Below are 19,438 nucleotides of genomic sequence, written 5' to 3'. Positions count from 1 at the left end.
ATAAAATTCCCTCTGTTCCTCCAGTGCAACTGAAGGATGCCAGTACATACTACCACAAGCCCCATTTCTCTAAGCATGGTACTGACTTAAGAGACTCTGTGTATTAATTGGTCACACTGCATCACAATTCCATTCTTATTAAACATTATAAAAAAATGGGAACACTGAAGGTTTCCAGTTTTGGGAAAGGCCATCTCACTTTTTCCTATGCGCAGTGTCACAGAAACAACTCGAGAAGCACAATGCATTCTTGGTTACAAATGCTTAACATGTTCTCTATGTGGAATGTGAGCCCAGTTTGAGGTAATCCTAAAAAGATCCTGACTCTCATATCTCCCAGTGCTGATCTATTCTGGCCCTGAGAGAGTTTTCCTCTCTGTGATTCCATCCATGCTTCGTTCTGGCAGCCCAAAGACTGGTTGTGTTCACAGGTAGGCAGTACACCCATGGCAAAACTAGGGCAAATTAGGAGAGTCTTTTGGAGGAAGGGAATACTGAAAGGAGTTCTCAGTAGAGTGTCACAATTTCCTGTCTTCAGCCTGCCAAATTTCTCAGGCTTTAGCTACAGCAACTCTTTTCTATTTTTGTGACACTAAAGGTGACCACTTGTCCCTTCTTTCAAGGGCTTGTCCCTTCACTCAGTTATGGCAAACCCTTCCTTAATCAGTTGGAAGTCTGAGGCATACCTGCTGACCGAGCAGATACAGAACCCAGCCTGAAGAAGCACCATCATTTAACAAAACTAAAACCAGAAAGAAAACACCCTTCAAGCCCTCTCCTTTTGTGTTCTCCCCTGAACTGCACTTCTGGAATAAAAATAGCAGATGTTACACATTTTTTGTTACACTTTGTCCCCTAAAACTGGATTGAAGACAAGGTTTCTGGGTTTGCATGCATAGGAATGTACAATGACAGCACGCTACCCAGTGCTTCTGTGAACCACCAGTGCCTGCCTATGGCCCCTGCCATATCCAATCACAGAGAACACTTGACAGTAAGGCTGTTACACAGCACAGGTCACTACAGCCTGTCAAGTTTTGGAGAATAAGGTTTAATGCAGAGTTACCTGGAAATTTTAATTCAGGCTTACCAGCCTGCTAACAGAGAGCAACCCCAGCCCACAGGGAGCTCTGCCATCCTTTGCCCATGAGGTTTGCTGAACCCAGCTGTGCTGAGTGTTGACTTTTAAAATACTGCAGAGGGGGAGCTTCAGAACCCTGGGATGGAACAGACTGCAACCAGTTTAGACTTTCAGAGGAGAACCAAGATCAAAAACTCTGACAGAAGTTACAAATTGAAGACAAAAGAAGTCAGACAGTAGGGCAAAGGCCTGGGAACAACCAAAAACTGCATTGTGACTTCATTCTTTCAGAGGGACTGAAACAACTGAGTCTGAACTATCTTTGCTAAAGTCTGTTTCGTTTCCCTAAACCATTTTGTCGTTTGAAATCAAGCCTTGCATGCTTTGTGTTTATGCAGCAATCTGAAAACCAAAGAATTCTAAATTTCTTTTAAAAGCTTTAATAAATTCAACCACCAAAAGGTAAATTTGAAGAGTATTGGTGAAGCAGGCCCTGTTTACCTAAAACAAGTGCAACCAGAACAATACTATCTGTTGTTATTTAAAGGCCAAATATATATTTATATTTTATGTCTATGTTAGCAATAAGCTACAGCCCATATAGGGTGCCTTGGTTCCATTCCTCAAGAGTGCAGTGCACAATGAGCAAATGTGATCTAACTGGAGCCTAAGTGTTACTTGTGATGTGCTGGATACATTCCATGTCTGCATGGAGAGGGAATGCAGCCTACAATGATCCATCTCATCAACAAATCAAGGTAGATCTCTGAAAGGGCATCACCCTGTCAGTAACAAGTGTGGAAACAATTTTGTGCTGATGGCAATATTTGCCATAAGACTCATTGTAAACAAATCTATTATCAGTGTTTTCCAAGACTCATTCCTATCTTAAATGATCGGGACAAAAAGCCTCATACAGCACCAACAATATAATAATTTCTCTTTCTTTGAGAAAACAACTCAAGACTTGGCTGGAAATGAGCACTTTCATTTGTGACCCCTCATCCCTCAAAGCACAGAAGCAATAGAACACAGCATTTCATTACCACACAGCTGAGAGGGAAATAATCTATTGTCTCCCTGAATACCTGAAATTGAGTTATGAAGCTTCATCAGAAGTCTTTGGAATATAAAATATATAAGACAATAAGACAATCAAATGGATTGAACAAGATGTGACTGATAATATTAAAGCTAATATCCACCAAATTTCTCCAAAATGAGAATATTTTCTTGTTGATAATGTTGGTTGCAGAAGTTTTCAATTACTTTTTTTCTCATCTGCCATAAGACATTTAAAATTTTAGGAAAATTTTCCTTTTGCTAGTCCTGTAGACACTACCCAGGGGCCCATCTCAAGGTTATACATGTTTGTAACTTGATTGTTTGCACATCTGAGCTCTTGTAACAGGAGCTGGAATATCCAGCTGGGTAGAAAAGAGCTGCTGGGTATGTGGCTGTGAGTGGTCAAAGCCTTTCCAAAGGATAACAGGTGAAACAATTGCTCTTCTAAAACAGTAATTGTTAAACTGCTTACTTTGCAACAGCCCTAATCCTTATCTTCTGAATCTTGAAGCATTTTGCAGCTCCTGGAAGTTGCTTTGTACCTTGGCTATTTGTCAATTGGCTAGTTTCAATTGTTTAAGCATGATGAAGGCGTTATGACATAACACATTTATTGGAGGTCAAACAGCAGAAGAAATTGATGACATTCATTGGCATTGCACTCATTAGTGGAGATAAAAGGAAACACACATCCAGATAAAAGGAAAAGGGATTTCTCTTCATGGCATGCGTCAACTTCCAAATACCTGATTGCATTTTTTTAATCTTGAAAAATAAAATAATATCACTTTAACCTGATTTAGACCAGATTCTCTGAATTTTTAAAAATATATATATTTCAGGAAACTGGAAACATTCTGTAAGGGTTCACTAGAAAAAAGCTGGGTATGGTTGGTTTGTATGAAGAATTTTGTGTACTGAGAGATTCAGTAGCAGGAATGTGCATGTTTCAGGAAATACCCAGTTCTCTTATTAAATGCTCCTTCTTTCAGCTTTCCAAAACGTGTGTCGTATGTTAAGTTCATTCCTACTTCAGATGCAAGAGTGGAAAAAACATTTTCCTTGTACAAACCGATTTGGATAGTTTGCAGAAACAGTTTTGCTAAGCCCCGCTTGTAAATTCTTTCAGTCCTACACATAAAGATCTTTACAAACTGATTAAAATCAACATTAAATTATATTAAAAGTACTCAAATTTGAATATCTACAATTTTTGGTAATAAAATGAATCTTAATGTAATTAAATTATGGGTTTGGATATACTAGAAGTGTGCTTCCCTAACCATGTTTCAGCACATTGCTCATAACTATTGATTGGCTGTTTGTTTGTCTCTTCTTTCTATCCAAGAAAATGATCACCTTGATTATCCCTCAGCCTTTCAGTGCCACCAGACTCCCACAAGCACAGTGAGTTTTCTGTGGTAAGAACTAACTGAGGTGAAATCTGTTCCATTTTCATCACTATTTTTTCTTGAGACAGCCTCCGTGCAACCTGCAAGTGACACTTTGGGCAGACCTGTGCCTGCCCTGTCCTCACTGGAGCCCATGAGGTTTTGCCATCAGAGCTGAGCAGATACAAACCCCTTGCCAAGCTGTGACAGAAGCTCTGAGTGGTGGATGGCTGAGCCTTGTCTGAAACGTTTTACTTTGCTTTACGACCCATTGAAAACAGCTCCAGAGCAATTTCCCAGTAGAAAGGTTTTGATTTTGGTCAGATACAGATAGATTAGCAAATTCCACAGCAAACCACAAAGTCCTTTTACAGAAAACCTTTTCATGGCCACGTGTCAGAGCAGCGCTCTGATTACAGTGCAGCAACAAAGAAAACAACAAAAACTTTGCATCTCTCTGCAGAAGGGCTGACAGTTGGCTTGGTACTGCATATGGCACAGCCAGACAGTGTCTCTGATGTCGGTGACAGCAGCAGTGGCACCAGGAATGCAGGGGAGTAAACTCATAGCTCTTATCAGATGCTGCTGGCAGGAGGGGCAGCCTGTGCTCCAGAGCAGGTTTGCACACCGGATGGGGCCTCTGCCCCAGCTCCACCCTGCAGGACTCATAAACAGAGGCCAGAACAAGCCCTGCTCAGGGCCAGGCACAATCCTGCCAATAGTGACGTGTCATGACATTGTACATCTTGCCCATCCCAGGAGAGAGAATTTTGTTCATTCTGGCATATTTAGTCAAATCATATACTGTGTATAAACCAAGATGTTTCCCAAAAAATGTGTTTCTAGAAGTGCACTGGGGAGGGAGGGTTTCAGTAGAAAACCCCATACAGTGTTTTGGGCTTCTCCTACCTCCTGGGAGCCACAGAGTACTCTGGTGATCTACACTTAGTGTCAGTTGGCACAGTGAGTCACAGCTGCTGGCCTGCTTTTTAACTGCTCACGTAGCACCATTTGTTTCCTGTTGCACACAGCCCTGTGTCAGACTAGGACAGAATTAACAGAAAAAGAAGAAAAAATAGCTAGATGAGCACTCACTGTAAAACAGCGCTGCCAGGGCATCTATAATTTTCACTGAAGTCAACAAAATAAGTTTTTACTTTTTACACAAGTAAAAAGGGTCAGGCCCTCCTTTTGCAACAGGTAGTAATGTAAGTAATTTTTTTAAAAGGCAAATTTCAGCATGAATGCAAGGAATGCTCATGCACATGGGAATGATGATCTGGCACTACAACCACAAAATTAATATTTCCCATGTTTCCCCATGGAGTGCGGAGCAGGAAGATGCATGCACACTGCTGCCTTCTGTCAAAGAGCTGGGCAGCTAGGACAGAGTAACTTCAAAAACACTGATGTGTTCCTTACTGTAATACAGTCTCTTACAGAGCATGAGAAGAAGTCAGCTTTTTGCAATCCCTTCCCACAACAAAGTAATCCACAAAACTCTGGAGCTGGTCAAACAGTTTTGCTAAAAGCAAAAGAAAAAAAATTATTTTAAAGATTAAGGGGCTTGGAGCATGTGCTATGCAAGGCACAGTCTTTGTTCAACACCCTTTCCCCCTATTAATGTGAAAAAAAGCTGAAAAGTTCAAAATTGCTTATCTGGACATTTTCAAAAGGGTTATCCAGTTTTTCCATCTGAAACAACACTTTTGTCCAACATCCTGGCAACACCATGATGACTTCTGAAAAGTTCAAAATCAAAATTAAACACTTCACCTGAAAGCAAATTTTTTTCTATTTTGCTCAAAAATATAAAGTGGTTCCTACTTCTGCTCCAGGCAAGCTCTATTTCTGCCCTGTCCTCTGGGACAGACAAAAAATGTAAGCAGCATTTAAGGCACTGTGGGGGGCTGGAGCCTCTATCCTTAGCAGTCCACAACATTTCAAGACAGTATTGAAGAAAGATCTCAGCTGGTGGCACGAATAGAAGAACAGCCTTGAGCGTAACACAAGAAAACAATCAAACCTGGTCAAACACCAAGTCATGCCCGTGGGAAAGCATCAGGAGGCTGCACCTTCCTCAGGCTGAGGCCAGGCTGCCACACAGCGCAGGAGACAGCACGTGATTGTAGAACCAGAAAGTCATGGGATATGGTGTGTGGGAAGGGACCCACGGAATCATCAAGTCCGACTCCTGGCTCTACACAGATACCCCAACAATCCCACGCTGTGCATTCCTGAGGGCATTGTCCAAACACTCCTGGAGCTCTGGCAGACTTAGGGTTTTGCCCATACCCTGGGGAGCCTGCTCAGTGCCCAACACCCTCTGGAGGAAGAGCCTTTTCCTGATCTCCAACCTAACCCTCTCCTGGCACAGCTCCAGCCATTCCCTTGGTCATGAGAGTACCTCATGATCAGTACTCGCCCCCCCGCTCTTCCCCTCACAAGGAAGTTGTAACTGCAATGAGTCTCCCCCTCAATCTCCTGTGCTCCAGCTGAGCAAACCAAGTACCCTCAGCCACACTTCATATGGCCTCTCCAGACCCTTCACCATCCTCATGGCCTCCTCTGTGTGCTCTCCAATAGTTTTATGTCTTTTTAAAATTATGGTACCCGAAACTGCTCACAGAACTCAAGGCAAGGTTGCATCAGCTACGAAAATGCTGCTTTGCAGGTGCCCCAGTTTCTTAAGGAGACTACACCTTCATCAACAAGCCAAAGCTGCTTCTGTAACTACTAGGTTGACTCTCTCTGCAGCTTTTACAAAGGGCATCTTTGGTGCCAGCCCTATTTGTGCAGTGTTGCCTTCTGTCCATCAGGATATCCCCCCAGCCTTCACGCATGGTAGCATGAGGCCAGTGCTTGGTCCTACGAACAACCTATGAAGTGTTATCCAGCAGACTCAGAGCAGAAAATAAGATGCAGTCTTGCTGCCCCTGAGAAATGATTAATTGCACTGCATCAGCAGATAACACAAGCTGTGAACATCTGTTTGAGATGTACCAGAAATCAAGAGACATCAAACTCCACACTACTCTCTACCAATCCATATTCACTGACCAGCCAAGGCCTGTGTCTTCTTCCTTCTCAGCACCTCTTTCAAGCATCCTCCATCATGAAGCAAGTTATAATCTTGGCAGTGACCTTTTATAGGTGAAGTATATAAAGGCAATATGGGGTAAAGCTTTAGGCAAAGGCAGTATCATGAGTTTTCAACAGCAGCTCTTGACCTCAGTGCTTTGTCACACAGAACAAGAGTCAGTTGTACTGGGAATATCCTTACCTGACTGCAGCCTGCCAAGTTTGGCAGTTTAAGGCAGTCTTTAGGCAACAGAGACAGAACCTCCCAAGGACAGTGTCGCCCACCCATATGAGAAACTGATTTCTTTCCTGCTGACTGTAGATACAACTCAGCTTTGACTAGGTGACAGCTTTGACTGCACATCCAAAATGAGGGGGGATGAATACTGATGTATCTATCACACACATCCTCTGATCCTGGTAAGGTCATCCAGGGACAGATGTTTAAAATTATTTTTGGTAATCGAGTCCTCGACTGGGCCAAGTTCCCTGTTTGTTGAGGGGATGCTAAGATCATAAGGAATGCAGAGTGGACAATGATGAGGGTCATACTGACACCTCAACCAGCTGAATAAATGAGATGCTTTCAGTGATAGCACAGGAAAGTTTTATATCTCCTGTGAATCTGGATGACAAGAACGAACCATAGATGTCTAGCTGAAAAAGACAATTTTAGTGTCTTTAGTTTGTCTCTGGTGTTTAGTTTAACCCTGTGATGCCCAAGGACTCCTTTGCTGCTTCACCCCTCTTTGTGCAAACACGATTACATTCAGCTAATCCTCAAACATTCAATAATTATATCTCCCCATTGCAGCAAGGGAAAAATCTTTTTTTTTTTTCCACAGAGAAGAAAGTGAAGTACCCCAGCTGTGACTTGCCCACAGGCAGGTAGCAGTCTCGCTCACTCAGGGGCAGTTATCTCCAGCCTCCTGCTCCTGCTCATGGATCTCTGTGTAACTGTGTTTTTTGCGCTCTTCCTGTTCTCTCTCACTACAGTGAGAATCTGTAGGCTAGCAGAGATATCTTGATGACTAATTGATCTCAGCCTAAAGATCTCTACTTGCTGTTACAGATCCTGTGTTTCAAGGGGTTTTCATTACCGCTACCCTCCTTCCTTAAATATGTTTTCATCAGCAGGATGCAAGTTTGATTCATTCAAGCCATGACTTCTTCACATATATTCTGAAGTCTCAAGTAATGGAAGGAAAAAATTCACCAGAAAAGACAGGTGAAAATTCTATTTGGGCTTAAAGAAAACAGCCTGTGACCATGACCTCTACAGCTCAGTACGCTTTGGGAGGATACCAGATGAATTCCAGATATGGCAGGCAAGAGAGATTCCTGACCATGCTAACTGCTGTAGAGCTGCTGCAGATGTAGAATCCCAATGGCAGATCCCAAATCATGCCACAAAACGCTGGAGGGACATATGCAAATATTTTTATCTTCACCCTAAATGCAATAGTGCACCTTTGCATGCAAAAATGTTCACCTCCCTTTCTGCCATCTGTCCTTGAGCAGTTATTTTAACCATGCCAAAAGAAAAAAAGACTCTGTAATTCCACTAGGGTGGACCAGGCTCTAATTAAAAAGAGAAAAATGACATGTACTTTCTAAGACTTAACAAAAATGTGAAGCCACTTGCAGCTTTAACGGTGAAAAAACTCCCCACAGTGGCAGAGGGAGAGCTGTCATATCACAGGTGCTGTGTATGTAGCCGCGATATAACACATCTTCTGCATCTGCTGTCATCATGAAAAATTCCTGAAAGACAACAGCCCAGCCCAATCTGGGCAGGAAGACAGCCTTTTTTTCAGGAAGAAGCACTGTGCAGGTGAAAAAAAAGGTCACATTGCATGATCAGGGCTCATATTTGCAACTAATACAGGCTAATCTCAGGAGTGAGTATTGAATCTTTCCTATATAATTTTTATAAACCCAGAAATGAGAAGCATCTCTACTGATTGCTGTATTGGTTTAACACCTGATCTAATTCCATAGGATTAGTAGACTCTTTCCTTCTTTAATGGGATTTTTTAAAATGTCAACGCTCCATCCTATTCAACAGCTTTTACTGCAAAGAAGTAACATTTTCAAAAATCTGATTTTTTCATATACATGAAGTAGTTTTTGTTTTATCCAAAAACCAATAGACAAGCAACCGAAAAAAAGACTGGCCCAGATGGAACACTGTACCAAGAACAGCAGCCAAGAACACAGGACTGTTTTTCCTCTGAGCCTCAATTACAACTCTCGCTGCATCCTTCTCTTGCCAGAAGAAGCCAGCCCCCTTCTTCTGCCTCTCCCACAGAACTGGAATAAGGCAACACAAAGTAGGAGGTGTTCTGTCTTCAAAACATGAGTTAACAACACACTCTATTTAGCCTACTCCTGATATTCAACCCACAGCTTCTGGCAACCCAGCTTACAAAGGTATTCCACCACAGACCATCTGCATTCCAAAACATAGGAACAAGAGAAATCCCTTGCAATTGCAACATGGGTTCCAAGAAAACCTTAGAAATTGCTTTTTCATAAACATTGATCCATTATGAAAGCTGCCCATAGCTACAGCACAGAGAAACATAGATTTCTTATGGCTGCAGTGCTCTGATCTGCAGACAAGAGTTGTACATGAAAACAGGCCCTTTGTCACAGCAGAAAAAATCACAGTACAAAATGGGAAATGCAACTCACATCTTCCTGGGGTGTAACACACAGAACTCCCTGCACAGACCTTCGCTGGCAGGTGCTGGGAGCAGCCTGTAGCCCAGCGCACTCTGGAGAGTTACTGCACACGGGCACATTGCTCTCTGCTCAGGTTTCAAACTCTCCTGTCACTCATGGCATCTGTGTCCTGCTAGAACAGGCTGTTGACCAGGGTGCGTGCCCAGCATTTCTCACACAACCTGCCAGCAGGGCAGCTGAGGGGTGAGAAGGTGACCAGGGCACCCAGGCGAGCCAGGGCATGGAGGGACAAAGTGTGGGGCTGTGTGGCTGCCTTTGCAGATACCCTCTGGCTCACCTTTCTTCCTCTCCCACTGTGCTTGTTTTCCAAAAGACAAGGCAGCTGTCAAACTCATACCCCAACATTATTCAATTAGGGTTCTACAAGTTCCCTTCATCATCCTAGTGCCTGTACAAAGAGCAAGGACACCATTAGCAGTCCCAGGGACCCACTCTGGCCCTGCCACAGAACTGGTGTGGGACATAGATAGTTGTGCCCATTGCCTCAGGCCCCAACCGTCTCCCTGCCTGCAGGGTTTCATGTGTGAGCTCTCTGGCACAGTAAGAACCTGATCTCTGCAGCTGTTCTGGGTATTGTCAACAATGATAAACACCATATGACCTTCTTGGCTCCCGTCACCACTACATCATCACACCAGCACAATGCACCAAAACACACTCTTTAGGACAGAATGGCTGGGATATATCAGAAGATGAGGGGACATCGAGTATCACTACAAAGAGCCTGCAACACAGCATATGGAGCCAGGTGGAAATGGCAAGTTATTGGTTCCAGCTGAGTGCTGACCCCAGGCTTGCACTCACCCAAGCCTGCACAGGTTCCTCTGCACAGTGTAACCCCATGCTACGAGAAGAGGGATGAACTCTGATGACATGCCATAGTAACCCTATAGGCCCAGCTCAGGTCTGACATGGACTCCTGCTCCCAGTTCCTCCTCAGAAACAGAAGTACAAGTGAGGCAGAGGAATCTCAATGGCTCTGGGGAATCCAGCTGTCGAGGCTGATGGAGCCATGGTGGCTGGCCCTGGGTGCACAGTCCTCTGGAGCACCGTGCCAAGAGCCTAGAATTAGCCTTGGTGGCAATACAGCTGTGTCTGTGCAGAGCGCCGAGTGGGGCTCCTGAGAACAGCCCGAGTCACCCAAAAATGTGTCTTGAAGGAGCCAAGGTGGATGTGTGCACCCAGGATACAATCTACCATTCTTACAAGCAGCCCACAGCTAGAAACAAGCTGCCAGCACTCAGCTGTTCTCACTAATTAATGACTCTAGTTTCAGGTATGCTGCCTCAGCGCTCAAAGAAACACTGATAATCCCAAAGCACATGAGGAAATACATGAGTAACATGGTGCATGTGAGGCATGTAAGCTGCTCATGGAGTTGGTAGAAGTCTGATTTCTGGTGTGGGAAGCTAGTTGTCATCTGAAATGGGAAGGAATGATTGTAGACCCACTCTGAATAGCAAGGCAGACTGGGTATCATGGGTGTTTCCTTTTCCTTTAGCAGGGTATGCCCATGCAGCACAGGCTGTGCCGAAAGGATGGGTCAGCTGCAGCCCCCACTATTGCCTAGTAAATCCATGCGCATTTCTTGGGGCTGTGACCAAGACCACGCCTCCCTTCCCACCCCAGGTTTCATGATTTATATGAAAAAAAAGGGGGCAGAGAGGTGGCACAGGAAGGGGAGGGGGCTCATTTAGGATCCTAAAGCAAAATAGGAATAAACAGAATATCTGAAATTCCTGCTCTCAATCTTTGTACTTTCTGGATCCTGAGACCAGAACTCAATTTACATTCTCTGGGTGAAAGCAACTGTGCTGCAATTTTTGATTGAAAAGATCCATGATGTATTGATAAGAACTTTTTTCAAAGGAAAAGTTATTTCTTGTGCTGAACATCTCAGTTGTATAAAACATGGCTGTGCCACTCAATTGAAGGCACTTGCGTTACGGAGGTGCCAATGGCCGCAGCAATGCATCAGACCAGAGACTGAAATCTCACAGAAGTGGACTGGAGATCAGCACTGTGCTGGCCTGGCATTAGTTTAATTCCTTATATCCTTTTTCTGTTGGTGTTAGAATTCCTTTGAAAATCATCAGTTCTCAAGTATGTTTTTGTGGCACTGAATAGTACAGAGATGGCTTACCTGGACAATTAGTTTATTTTCTTTATCAGGCAGAATTCGGTAGGTATAAACACAATTCTGGTACCTGGAACAGACCACAGGTGATATAGTTAGACCATGTACAGAAGGGAATCTCACTATGGCGCAACTGCCCATGAGAAAAGACATTGGAAAATCCTGAGACACACAGATTGCTTCACATGCATAAGGGGTTTAAACTTCCCTTTCCCTTTCCCTTTCCCTTTCCCTTTCCCTTTCCCTTTCCCTTTCCCTTCCCCTTCCCTTCCCTCCCCCTCCTCCCCTCCCCCTCCCCCTTTCCCCTTCTTCCCCTTCTCCCTTCTCCCTCCCCCTTCGATACAAAGAGTCACAAAGAGAAATGAAAATAAATTACTCCTAGATAATAGCTGAATTTTTCCATGCTGTCTAGAGAATTTGGTCATGTATCCACATGAACTTGTATCTTTTGATAGCATTAATGGCAAAGGACACACAAGAATTCGAGCTGTTCCCAGAGCTTGTTTCACAGGCACCTATTCATTCACACATCTGGTACAGAGCTGGAAGTCACAGACGATCCCCAACTGCTTAGGGCAGCTACAGTGCTGTTAATTTCACCAATCCCAGGGCAATCAATGCCAAGTGAGCAGAATATGGGGTTTGTTTTTGTGTCAATGCAGCTCTTACACCATTTCCTCCTGCTGATATGCAAATAGGGCTAAGCAGAATTTGCTCATGCAGCTGATGAGACAGGTTGTGTGAGTGACGATTATGAAACTGATAAATGAAGCAGCTCAATGGCTCTTGCTCACAAGAGGACCCTCATGTGGCCTTCACAGAAAGTGCCTCATCACACAGACCTTACATGGCTGCTGTCATAATGCTTGTAAAGATGTTTAAGCTGAGGAGTAAGATCAGTGGAAGAACAATGAAAGAAGGGCAGTTGGGTGAGACAGGAGCAGGGAGAAGCACTTCCTAGGATCAAAGGCAGGAACTGTCCTTGCCAGTCCCCTAATTTAGTGCATGTGGATGGAGAAGAATGGGGCTCTTACTCCATTTTTGCTACTAGGCTTTCTCTCCTCGGCATCCTAACTGTCGCATTATGTGATTCCAGTTACCACCACATTCCAGGTCCTCCCTAAAAGCTGGGTTGTGTTCAGAACTGTTCAACCATTGTTCAGGCTGTCCATGTGGAGGATAAATAAAACATCAACCTCAGTTTAAACAAGTCTCCAAGTACTTGCCATCTCTCTGTCCTCTCAACCGACCAGAGGAGGAAACAGTGTGACAATGCTGGCATTTTCTACTTTCTCTCCTGCTGTATGTTTTTATGCATAGGTGATGATGTGCATATTGGGAGTGTCTGGAGATCCTAAACAGGGCTGCTGTGGTGGTCTTGGTACCAAGTGCACCATGAGAGAGGCACAGCGTTGGAAAGGGTATCTCACAGGCAGGGTCCTCTTAGAGGGGTCCCAAAGCTGCAGCTGGTCCTTGAGTGTCATTTCTAGAAGTGTTATCAGTCCTGCAGCCATTCATGGATGAACTGCCAACAGAAGATCCCCTGGAAGAATGATACCAGTTCAGGTGCAGGGAACACTAAGCAGGCTCTTTTGGATTTCAGGATTCAGGCATTCCCCTCCAGGTGAGTAAAAGAGCTGGCAGATCAAACGATTTAGGCACAGAGAAAGGAGGAGGAAAAGGACTTTGCTTCTTGCCTTTTATGGGGCAGTGTGACTAGAGCAGGGGACAGCAGAGCAAGGGGAGGAGCATTCCCCAGCCTTTCACTCTCTAAATTTCAAAATAACGCTCTAAGTTTCAGAAAGGAGATGAGGCACTCTTAAAAGACCCTGCAAATACACCTTCCCTACTTGTCTATATTTATACAAACCCTATTTCTCTAAAGCACCTCTTAAATAAAATCATTATTTCATTCTATGATATTACAATAATAAATGCTTTTGCTGGATCTTGATTGATCTGCCCAATAAATATTAGAACTTTGTAGAATATGACATTACTTTTTCAGAGCAAGTTTCATGGGTTTTTGTTTTCCATATCTATACACAGTTCACACTTTCTCCTTTTCAATATAATTCTCTTTTGTGGAAACAATTTGCAGTCAGCCTTTCAATTCCCCACTCTCTCAGTCTTTGTCTCCTGCCTCTCTATTTTTTAAACAGAACTAACTGAAGAGCTCAAACTTCAAACATCTTCCAGTCAATAGCAGAGCTGAAACTGATACATCTCTGAGGAAGTTTTCAGCTTCAGCAAAGCTGCCCATTTTGTGGAGATAACACTGAGAGGGAAAGACTTGTTAACCACCTCTTCACAGACTAACTGCAAACCACCATAAGCGGAAACCTTGCCAGATCGTTTGATAGCAGTCCATGTGACATTTCCCAGACTGCAATTAATGCCAGCCCTTCACACCCTCTGATCCAGCTACTCTTGGCTGGCAAGACTGGGTGTTCCCCAATTCTTTAATCAAGCCATTCATATTAGCCACCTCAGAATGGATTTAAGAACATAACCTTTGACTCCCGGTTCAGAAAATCATGGTCATTATATTGTTTGTTTCCTGATCCCAGGTCTCTCAAGTCATAAAAGGCTTTCAAAGTCAGCTGCATAAACATTTGCAATGGAAAAACTTATGCAAATGCATGTTAGTAGGCATTTTTTCAGCACCTTCCCTTTCTATAATCCCCACCATCACTCGGTGAAAACTGTGTGTACATACTGGTTACACGTCAAATTAAATGGATAATAGTAAAATCACTCAATGGAAGCAACAGTTTGTTCCAGTAAATTGTTCCCTGACTGACCCCTTGGGCCCTCAGCCCATGTTACAGGATTGTCTCTCCTCCCTCCTGCTAGTACTGGCAATTCATCTGCAGCTGCGCTTCTTTCTCTGCTCCCTCCAGAAAGACAAAACTCTTCCCCGTGTTGTTAAAAGCATCTTAACAGGCAGGCACCGAGGCTCTCTGCACCTTGTGAACACTCCCACTCCCCAGCCACCACTCTGGCAGTCCAACACCTACGCCCACAGGGCAAGTTACCCAGCCCCACGCTGCTCTGCAGCAGATAGTGGTATCATCAGAATCTGACCTCAGACACAGGCAGTTAGCCCAGAGTTATAAACGGCAGCACCACCTTCACCACTACAAGAAATATACTTTCAGATGGAAAATGAGAAACCTGCCTGTAATGTAACAGGGTAAAGATGAAATTAGTTTCATTGATCTGCTGCACAATGGCAGCAAAGAGGATCTGACAGGGTCCCACAAGGGCTTTCTTGATCTCTCTTAAGCAGGGAGCAACTGTCTGATCTCTCAGTTATGCAACATCAAATGTCTCAGATTTTACCTACTGACTTCAGTCTCCTCTCATCCCTGCTCTCCTGCCTCCAGGAATAACACTCTCCCCTCACAAACCCAGGGCAGGAGGCCTTGCTCTCTGGTCCCTGATCTAACCCAGAATGTGGACATCAGGCATTTTTGCAGCACTTCTCTCCCTATTTCCCACCTTAAACGTTTACCCCATGAGCCACATTAATGATGCAGGTGGAATCACCGCTGTGCTGGGTGTACCATGCACAGCTCCAGGAGCTATTTCAAGCTTTTTGCTGAATGCAACACAGTACAAGAAGGTGGGTCAAACATACACTGAACCAGAGCAAGAAAAGTGCCTGGGAGGTACCAGGCTCAGAGCATGGGTCACTAAAGATAAAAACCTGACCCAAGTTGTTAAGAGACTCCAGAAGTTCAAGAGGTTATTTTCTCTCACAGTGCAACTGCAGTGCCTTTTACCATTCTCTCCTTTTGAATCAGAGGCAAGAGCAGCATGAGCAGTACAGCAGTACATGGCTCCCAACCCTTCCCCACCCCATGGCCCAGTCAGGTGAAACCAGCTGTGCTCTGATGAGGGCTGCACATTCCCAGTGGGTACAGCGCCTGTTTGCCTCTGTGCTGGGGAGGGGAAGGGGGTGACTCCTGTCCAGCGGGGACAGCAGTGTGGGTTGAGGGCGCGGTGAACGCTGTACTTACAGCACGCAGAGCGCATATGCCGAAGCAATTGACTCACTGGCCCGCACAAGGAAGCTGCCATCCTTGCCTACTTTGGAGAGCAGGTCTTCAGCACTGGAGCGAGTGATGTTGCCGTGGTACCAGCACTGATCCATCGCTGGAGTTGGAGGAAAACTGAATGCCAACACAGGAGCTGCCAGAGCCGCCAGTGTTTCTGTGTGTAATGATCAGCCAGCTTCAGCTCACCAACTTCCTGTTTCAATAGCACAGAGAGGGAAAGGAAACTCAGCCACGGACAACTTCCTCAACTCAAACAACTCAGAGAGTGAGCATGACATATCCCTGCAGCCCCCGTTTTCCCTCTTCATGCTTCAGCTGAAGTGACTAGTAAGCCCATGTTCCCTGCCTTTCCTTCCCGCTTTGTATTAGTCCCAGCTGGAGATCTCTTCTGCCCCCTCACAGATTCAGTCGCCCAGGCTTTGGTGGCCTGCCATCCTATTTACGTTTTCCTGTCAGATTCTCTGAGTTTTCATCTTTTTCCTGTCTGTCTGTCCTACCCACTACAGGTCTCCATGGGGAATAAATAAATCTCCTATCAGAAACATGCTGTGCATTAGGATACATAGCAGCAACTGCCCCATTCCTGCCTTTACTGGTCCTCTAATCTATCTAGGTGTGAGGAGGGAACTTCAAAGAACAGAACAAAATAAAATTACTACTGCATGTTTCCGTGCACAGAAGCAGACTGAAAGGCTGATTTGCGCTGGGGATTTGTGGCGAAAGCTCCCTGTCAGCTTCTGTGATATGGATTCAAAGATCTTTATGACTCTAAATCCCCAAAGGTGGGATAGAGCAAAGCCATGTCTGGCAGCCTGTGTCAGAGAGGAGAGAACTGGAGCTTTCACTTCCGCTTTCTTTGCCTGTACATCTGTCCCTTAGCTATTCTGTGTGGTATGCTTAGTGCTGCATCTCCAAGACACACCACAAACAACACATTTGCAGCAATGCTAGGACATTGCTACAGGGGCACTGCCTGCATGACAAATTTGGTTGCTTATCCTGTACCTCCAACCATTCTGCCCTCTGCACATCCATGTTTGAGCTATACCTAAAAGCAGCAGCTGAGCTGGGACTCAGAGTCCAGAGGCAAAGAAAAGGCAAAAATCCTGCTAGCTCTATGCAACCATTGGTTCTCAGAGCCAGGAGAAGCACTGGAACCACAGTACCTGGACCATGCTGTACACTGCATGGACAGCAAGGTAGGAGAGAACAGACTGTCACTGCATAGGGAGAGGCTAGAATGTGTGGGTGTGGAGAGGGAGAGTGAGCCAGCACAACCCAGCATCCATCCCTCCAAGTCTTCTTGGTGCTTTCAGTTATGCAGAGGCTTGGTCTGCAGTGTCCAGCTTAATGTCTGCACTGAGATGAAACTGTGGGCAGCAGCAGCTCAGAGCTGTGTGGCCAGCACAGGGCCCTGCTAGATGAGCAAAACTGCACTGTGCAGGGCTTCCTGTCCATGCTGAGCAAGCACTGTCTGCACACTAAAATTAGCTCAGCTGAACCTGGCCTTCAGCTTCATCGAGATCCACACAGGCCTTTAGTAGACAAACTTCTTAAGGATTCAGGTGCCTAAATGGAGTCAGACACTGAATGCCACAAAGTGGCTCTGCCAGTGGACAGTAGCTGTAAGCTACAGAGTGGTTACAAACTCAGTTCTCTCAACCAAAATGAGAGTCTGCATATGGCAAAGGCACCATACAGCTGCTCTGACAGTCCTGGCTGGCCATAGTGCACTACTAACCTCACCTGCATCAACTCCCTGGGATTTCTGGTACCTCCAGTAGCTTCTCTGGAGCATGGCTGCAGCAGGAAGCAGAACAGCTCTGAATGTCAACCACTGCTTGACCTCCCAGTGCTCTCCATGCAACAGAGATATATCTGGATGCAGAGTGTACAGAGCTGCTCATAACTTGAGTTTTGCTGGAAGGAAACTGTTTGGAGAGCTTCTCCTGATCTTCTGCAAACTAACACAAGGTAACAGGTGCAAGCCCATGTTATGCATTAAAGACTAATTAGCTGCATACTCATCTCCTATCCACCTCACCACCAGTGTAGGTTTTTAGCAAGCTGCTGCTATTTCCTTCAAATCCCTTGTCCAGACACATGCAACTCCTTGACTTGGAGACATAAACAAGGGGAAGGGATCCAAATACAAGTGATGATTGTGGCAATTGAATGTGCAAGCTAGTTTCTGTAAGTATTTCTTGGTCCTAAAATAAAGCACAGTACAGCTCCAGCTGCTCAAAAAGGTGAATCCCAATCCCCTAAGATAAACAGCTCTGTGATCCCTAATGGCTTGTTAGCTTGGAATAATACACTATCTCCAAAACACTCCAACAGACACTTAATCTAAACTGGTTTTGCTACAGATGTCCAGGTAGTATTGTACCAGCTGGGCATAAGCTCACCAGCCTCTCCAGAACCAGTAAATAAATACTGTCTGTGGCATCATTCAAGATGTACAGTGGTCACCGAACCCCTCCACTTATATTCAGCCTGTGCACTGCAGCAGCATGGGAACTGCCAGGCTTGGCCAGATAAAAACTTCTTAAATATGCATTTCCATGTCATGAAACCAAAGTATTCCATAGTACCTGATGAGGAGGCTAAGTCTATAGGGCAGCAGTTAGCTTTTCTGAAGTCTAGGTATACCATTCCCTCTTTAGGCATCAGTGACAGGCTGTTGGCCACAAAGGGGTACTTAGACTCTGGCCTACATCTAAAGAGCATATAAGTAACACCCACAAAGTACGGGCAACCTGAGCCACTCTGCTAGTCCAGCCCAGCATGTTACCGACCTGCTGCTTGGAAAGGCTTGGGAAGTTACAGGTGTATCTGTGAGTGCCACAAGATCCCTTCACTCCCTTGGTATCTGCAGCATCCAGGTGCCCTGAAACAAATCTGGATAGTGAGGAAAGTCAGGGCCTTTCTCCCACCGCCCAGGAAAGCTGTCAGCAGTAAAAGGCAAGGGTAGGAGCACTGTGCAAGCATAGACTCACAGACATGGGCTGTGATGGTGAAAAGGATCCTACAGGACTTGCCAGTGTTCCCCAAAGGGGATGTGTTCTGAGTGAGCTCTGGAAAGCAGGTGTTTTTCTTCACCAAGAGTGCAAACAAACGTATTTTCCTTGCAGCCATTGAACACATGCACACATGCAGGATACAGCTCACAGGAAACAAGCACAGACTGGTTCACAAGCAGAATTATGTCCAGAGGCATGGGTAACACTTTTCCCAGCTCCATCTGCTCTGATGTTCCCCTGGTAGCAATTAATTTCTTATCAGTCCCTTGTTGAGCCATTGTATAATGCCTCCTTTCAAGTCACACTGTATAGTAGCAGAATAGTGTCTCTCTCACCAAAATTAGAGCTGTTTCCTTCAGAAATCTGCTGTAAATCTGTCTGCATTGGAAAACCTTCCAGCCTAAGTGTTCTCATGCTACTCTGGCCTTGGTCAGGTCTCATTCTGACACCAGTGCTTTTTTTGCTGGAAGTGGGGCAACGTTTTTTGTTTGAAATAATGCCTCATATGCCAGTAATACTCTAATAACAAGACATGGGGTTGTCAACGATAAGAGTAGTTGCAACGTGGATCATAGCTTGGCACTTGTGTTAGAAAGACCAGCAAGTACTTCTCCTCCTTAGTCTAAATTGGGAGCTCCCTCTGCAGACCTGTCCTGATCCTGCAGTTCTCATACAGGCAAAATGCCTTTTTTGCCACTTGCCCTGTCCCCAAACATGGAAGGGCCCCAGTGTCCTCAATAGCCCCTAATGTCACTGCCCAGGGAGAGGGAGCAGCCAGAGCACACAAGGCTGTGGTTTTCTTACATATGAGAAACTGCAGCTTCTCAGTGCAGTGTAAGCAAAAGGGT

At 44.9% G+C, this 19,438-nt stretch overlaps 1 protein-coding gene across 4 annotated transcripts in view; it reads right to left on the bottom strand.

Moving 5' to 3' along the window:
* The window catches only part of INPP5D (inositol polyphosphate-5-phosphatase D), a 56,207-nt gene extending 37,283 nt beyond the window's left edge, over positions 1-18,924 (bottom strand). The window contains exons 1-4 of one of the 4 annotated variants that reach the window (XM_085070028.1): positions 18,571-18,924; positions 18,366-18,457; positions 15,529-15,760; positions 11,510-11,573 (exon numbers count right to left, since the gene is read on the bottom strand). In XM_085070028.1, the coding sequence (XP_084926154.1) occupies positions 11,510-11,573; positions 15,529-15,662 (198 nt within the window). In that variant the 5' untranslated portion in view covers positions 15,663-15,760; positions 18,366-18,457; positions 18,571-18,924. Of the gene's footprint in view, positions 1-4,446; positions 4,581-4,977; positions 5,280-11,509; positions 11,574-15,528; positions 15,761-18,365; positions 18,458-18,570 lie in introns of those variants that run through there. The other 3 variants (XM_085070027.1, XM_085070026.1, XM_085070029.1) reach the window with 3 other exon arrangements.
* Between the last annotated feature and the right edge of the window lie 514 nt (positions 18,925-19,438).

This window comes from Lichenostomus cassidix, chromosome 9 (genome assembly GCF_008360975.1).
Source record: "Lichenostomus cassidix isolate B80296 chromosome 9, HeHo_3.0, whole genome shotgun sequence".
Classification (NCBI taxonomy): Eukaryota; Metazoa; Chordata; class Aves; order Passeriformes; family Meliphagidae; genus Lichenostomus; species Lichenostomus cassidix.
The sequence above is the reverse complement of the archived record's forward strand: the minus strand, read 5'-3'. Positions and strand labels throughout refer to the sequence as shown.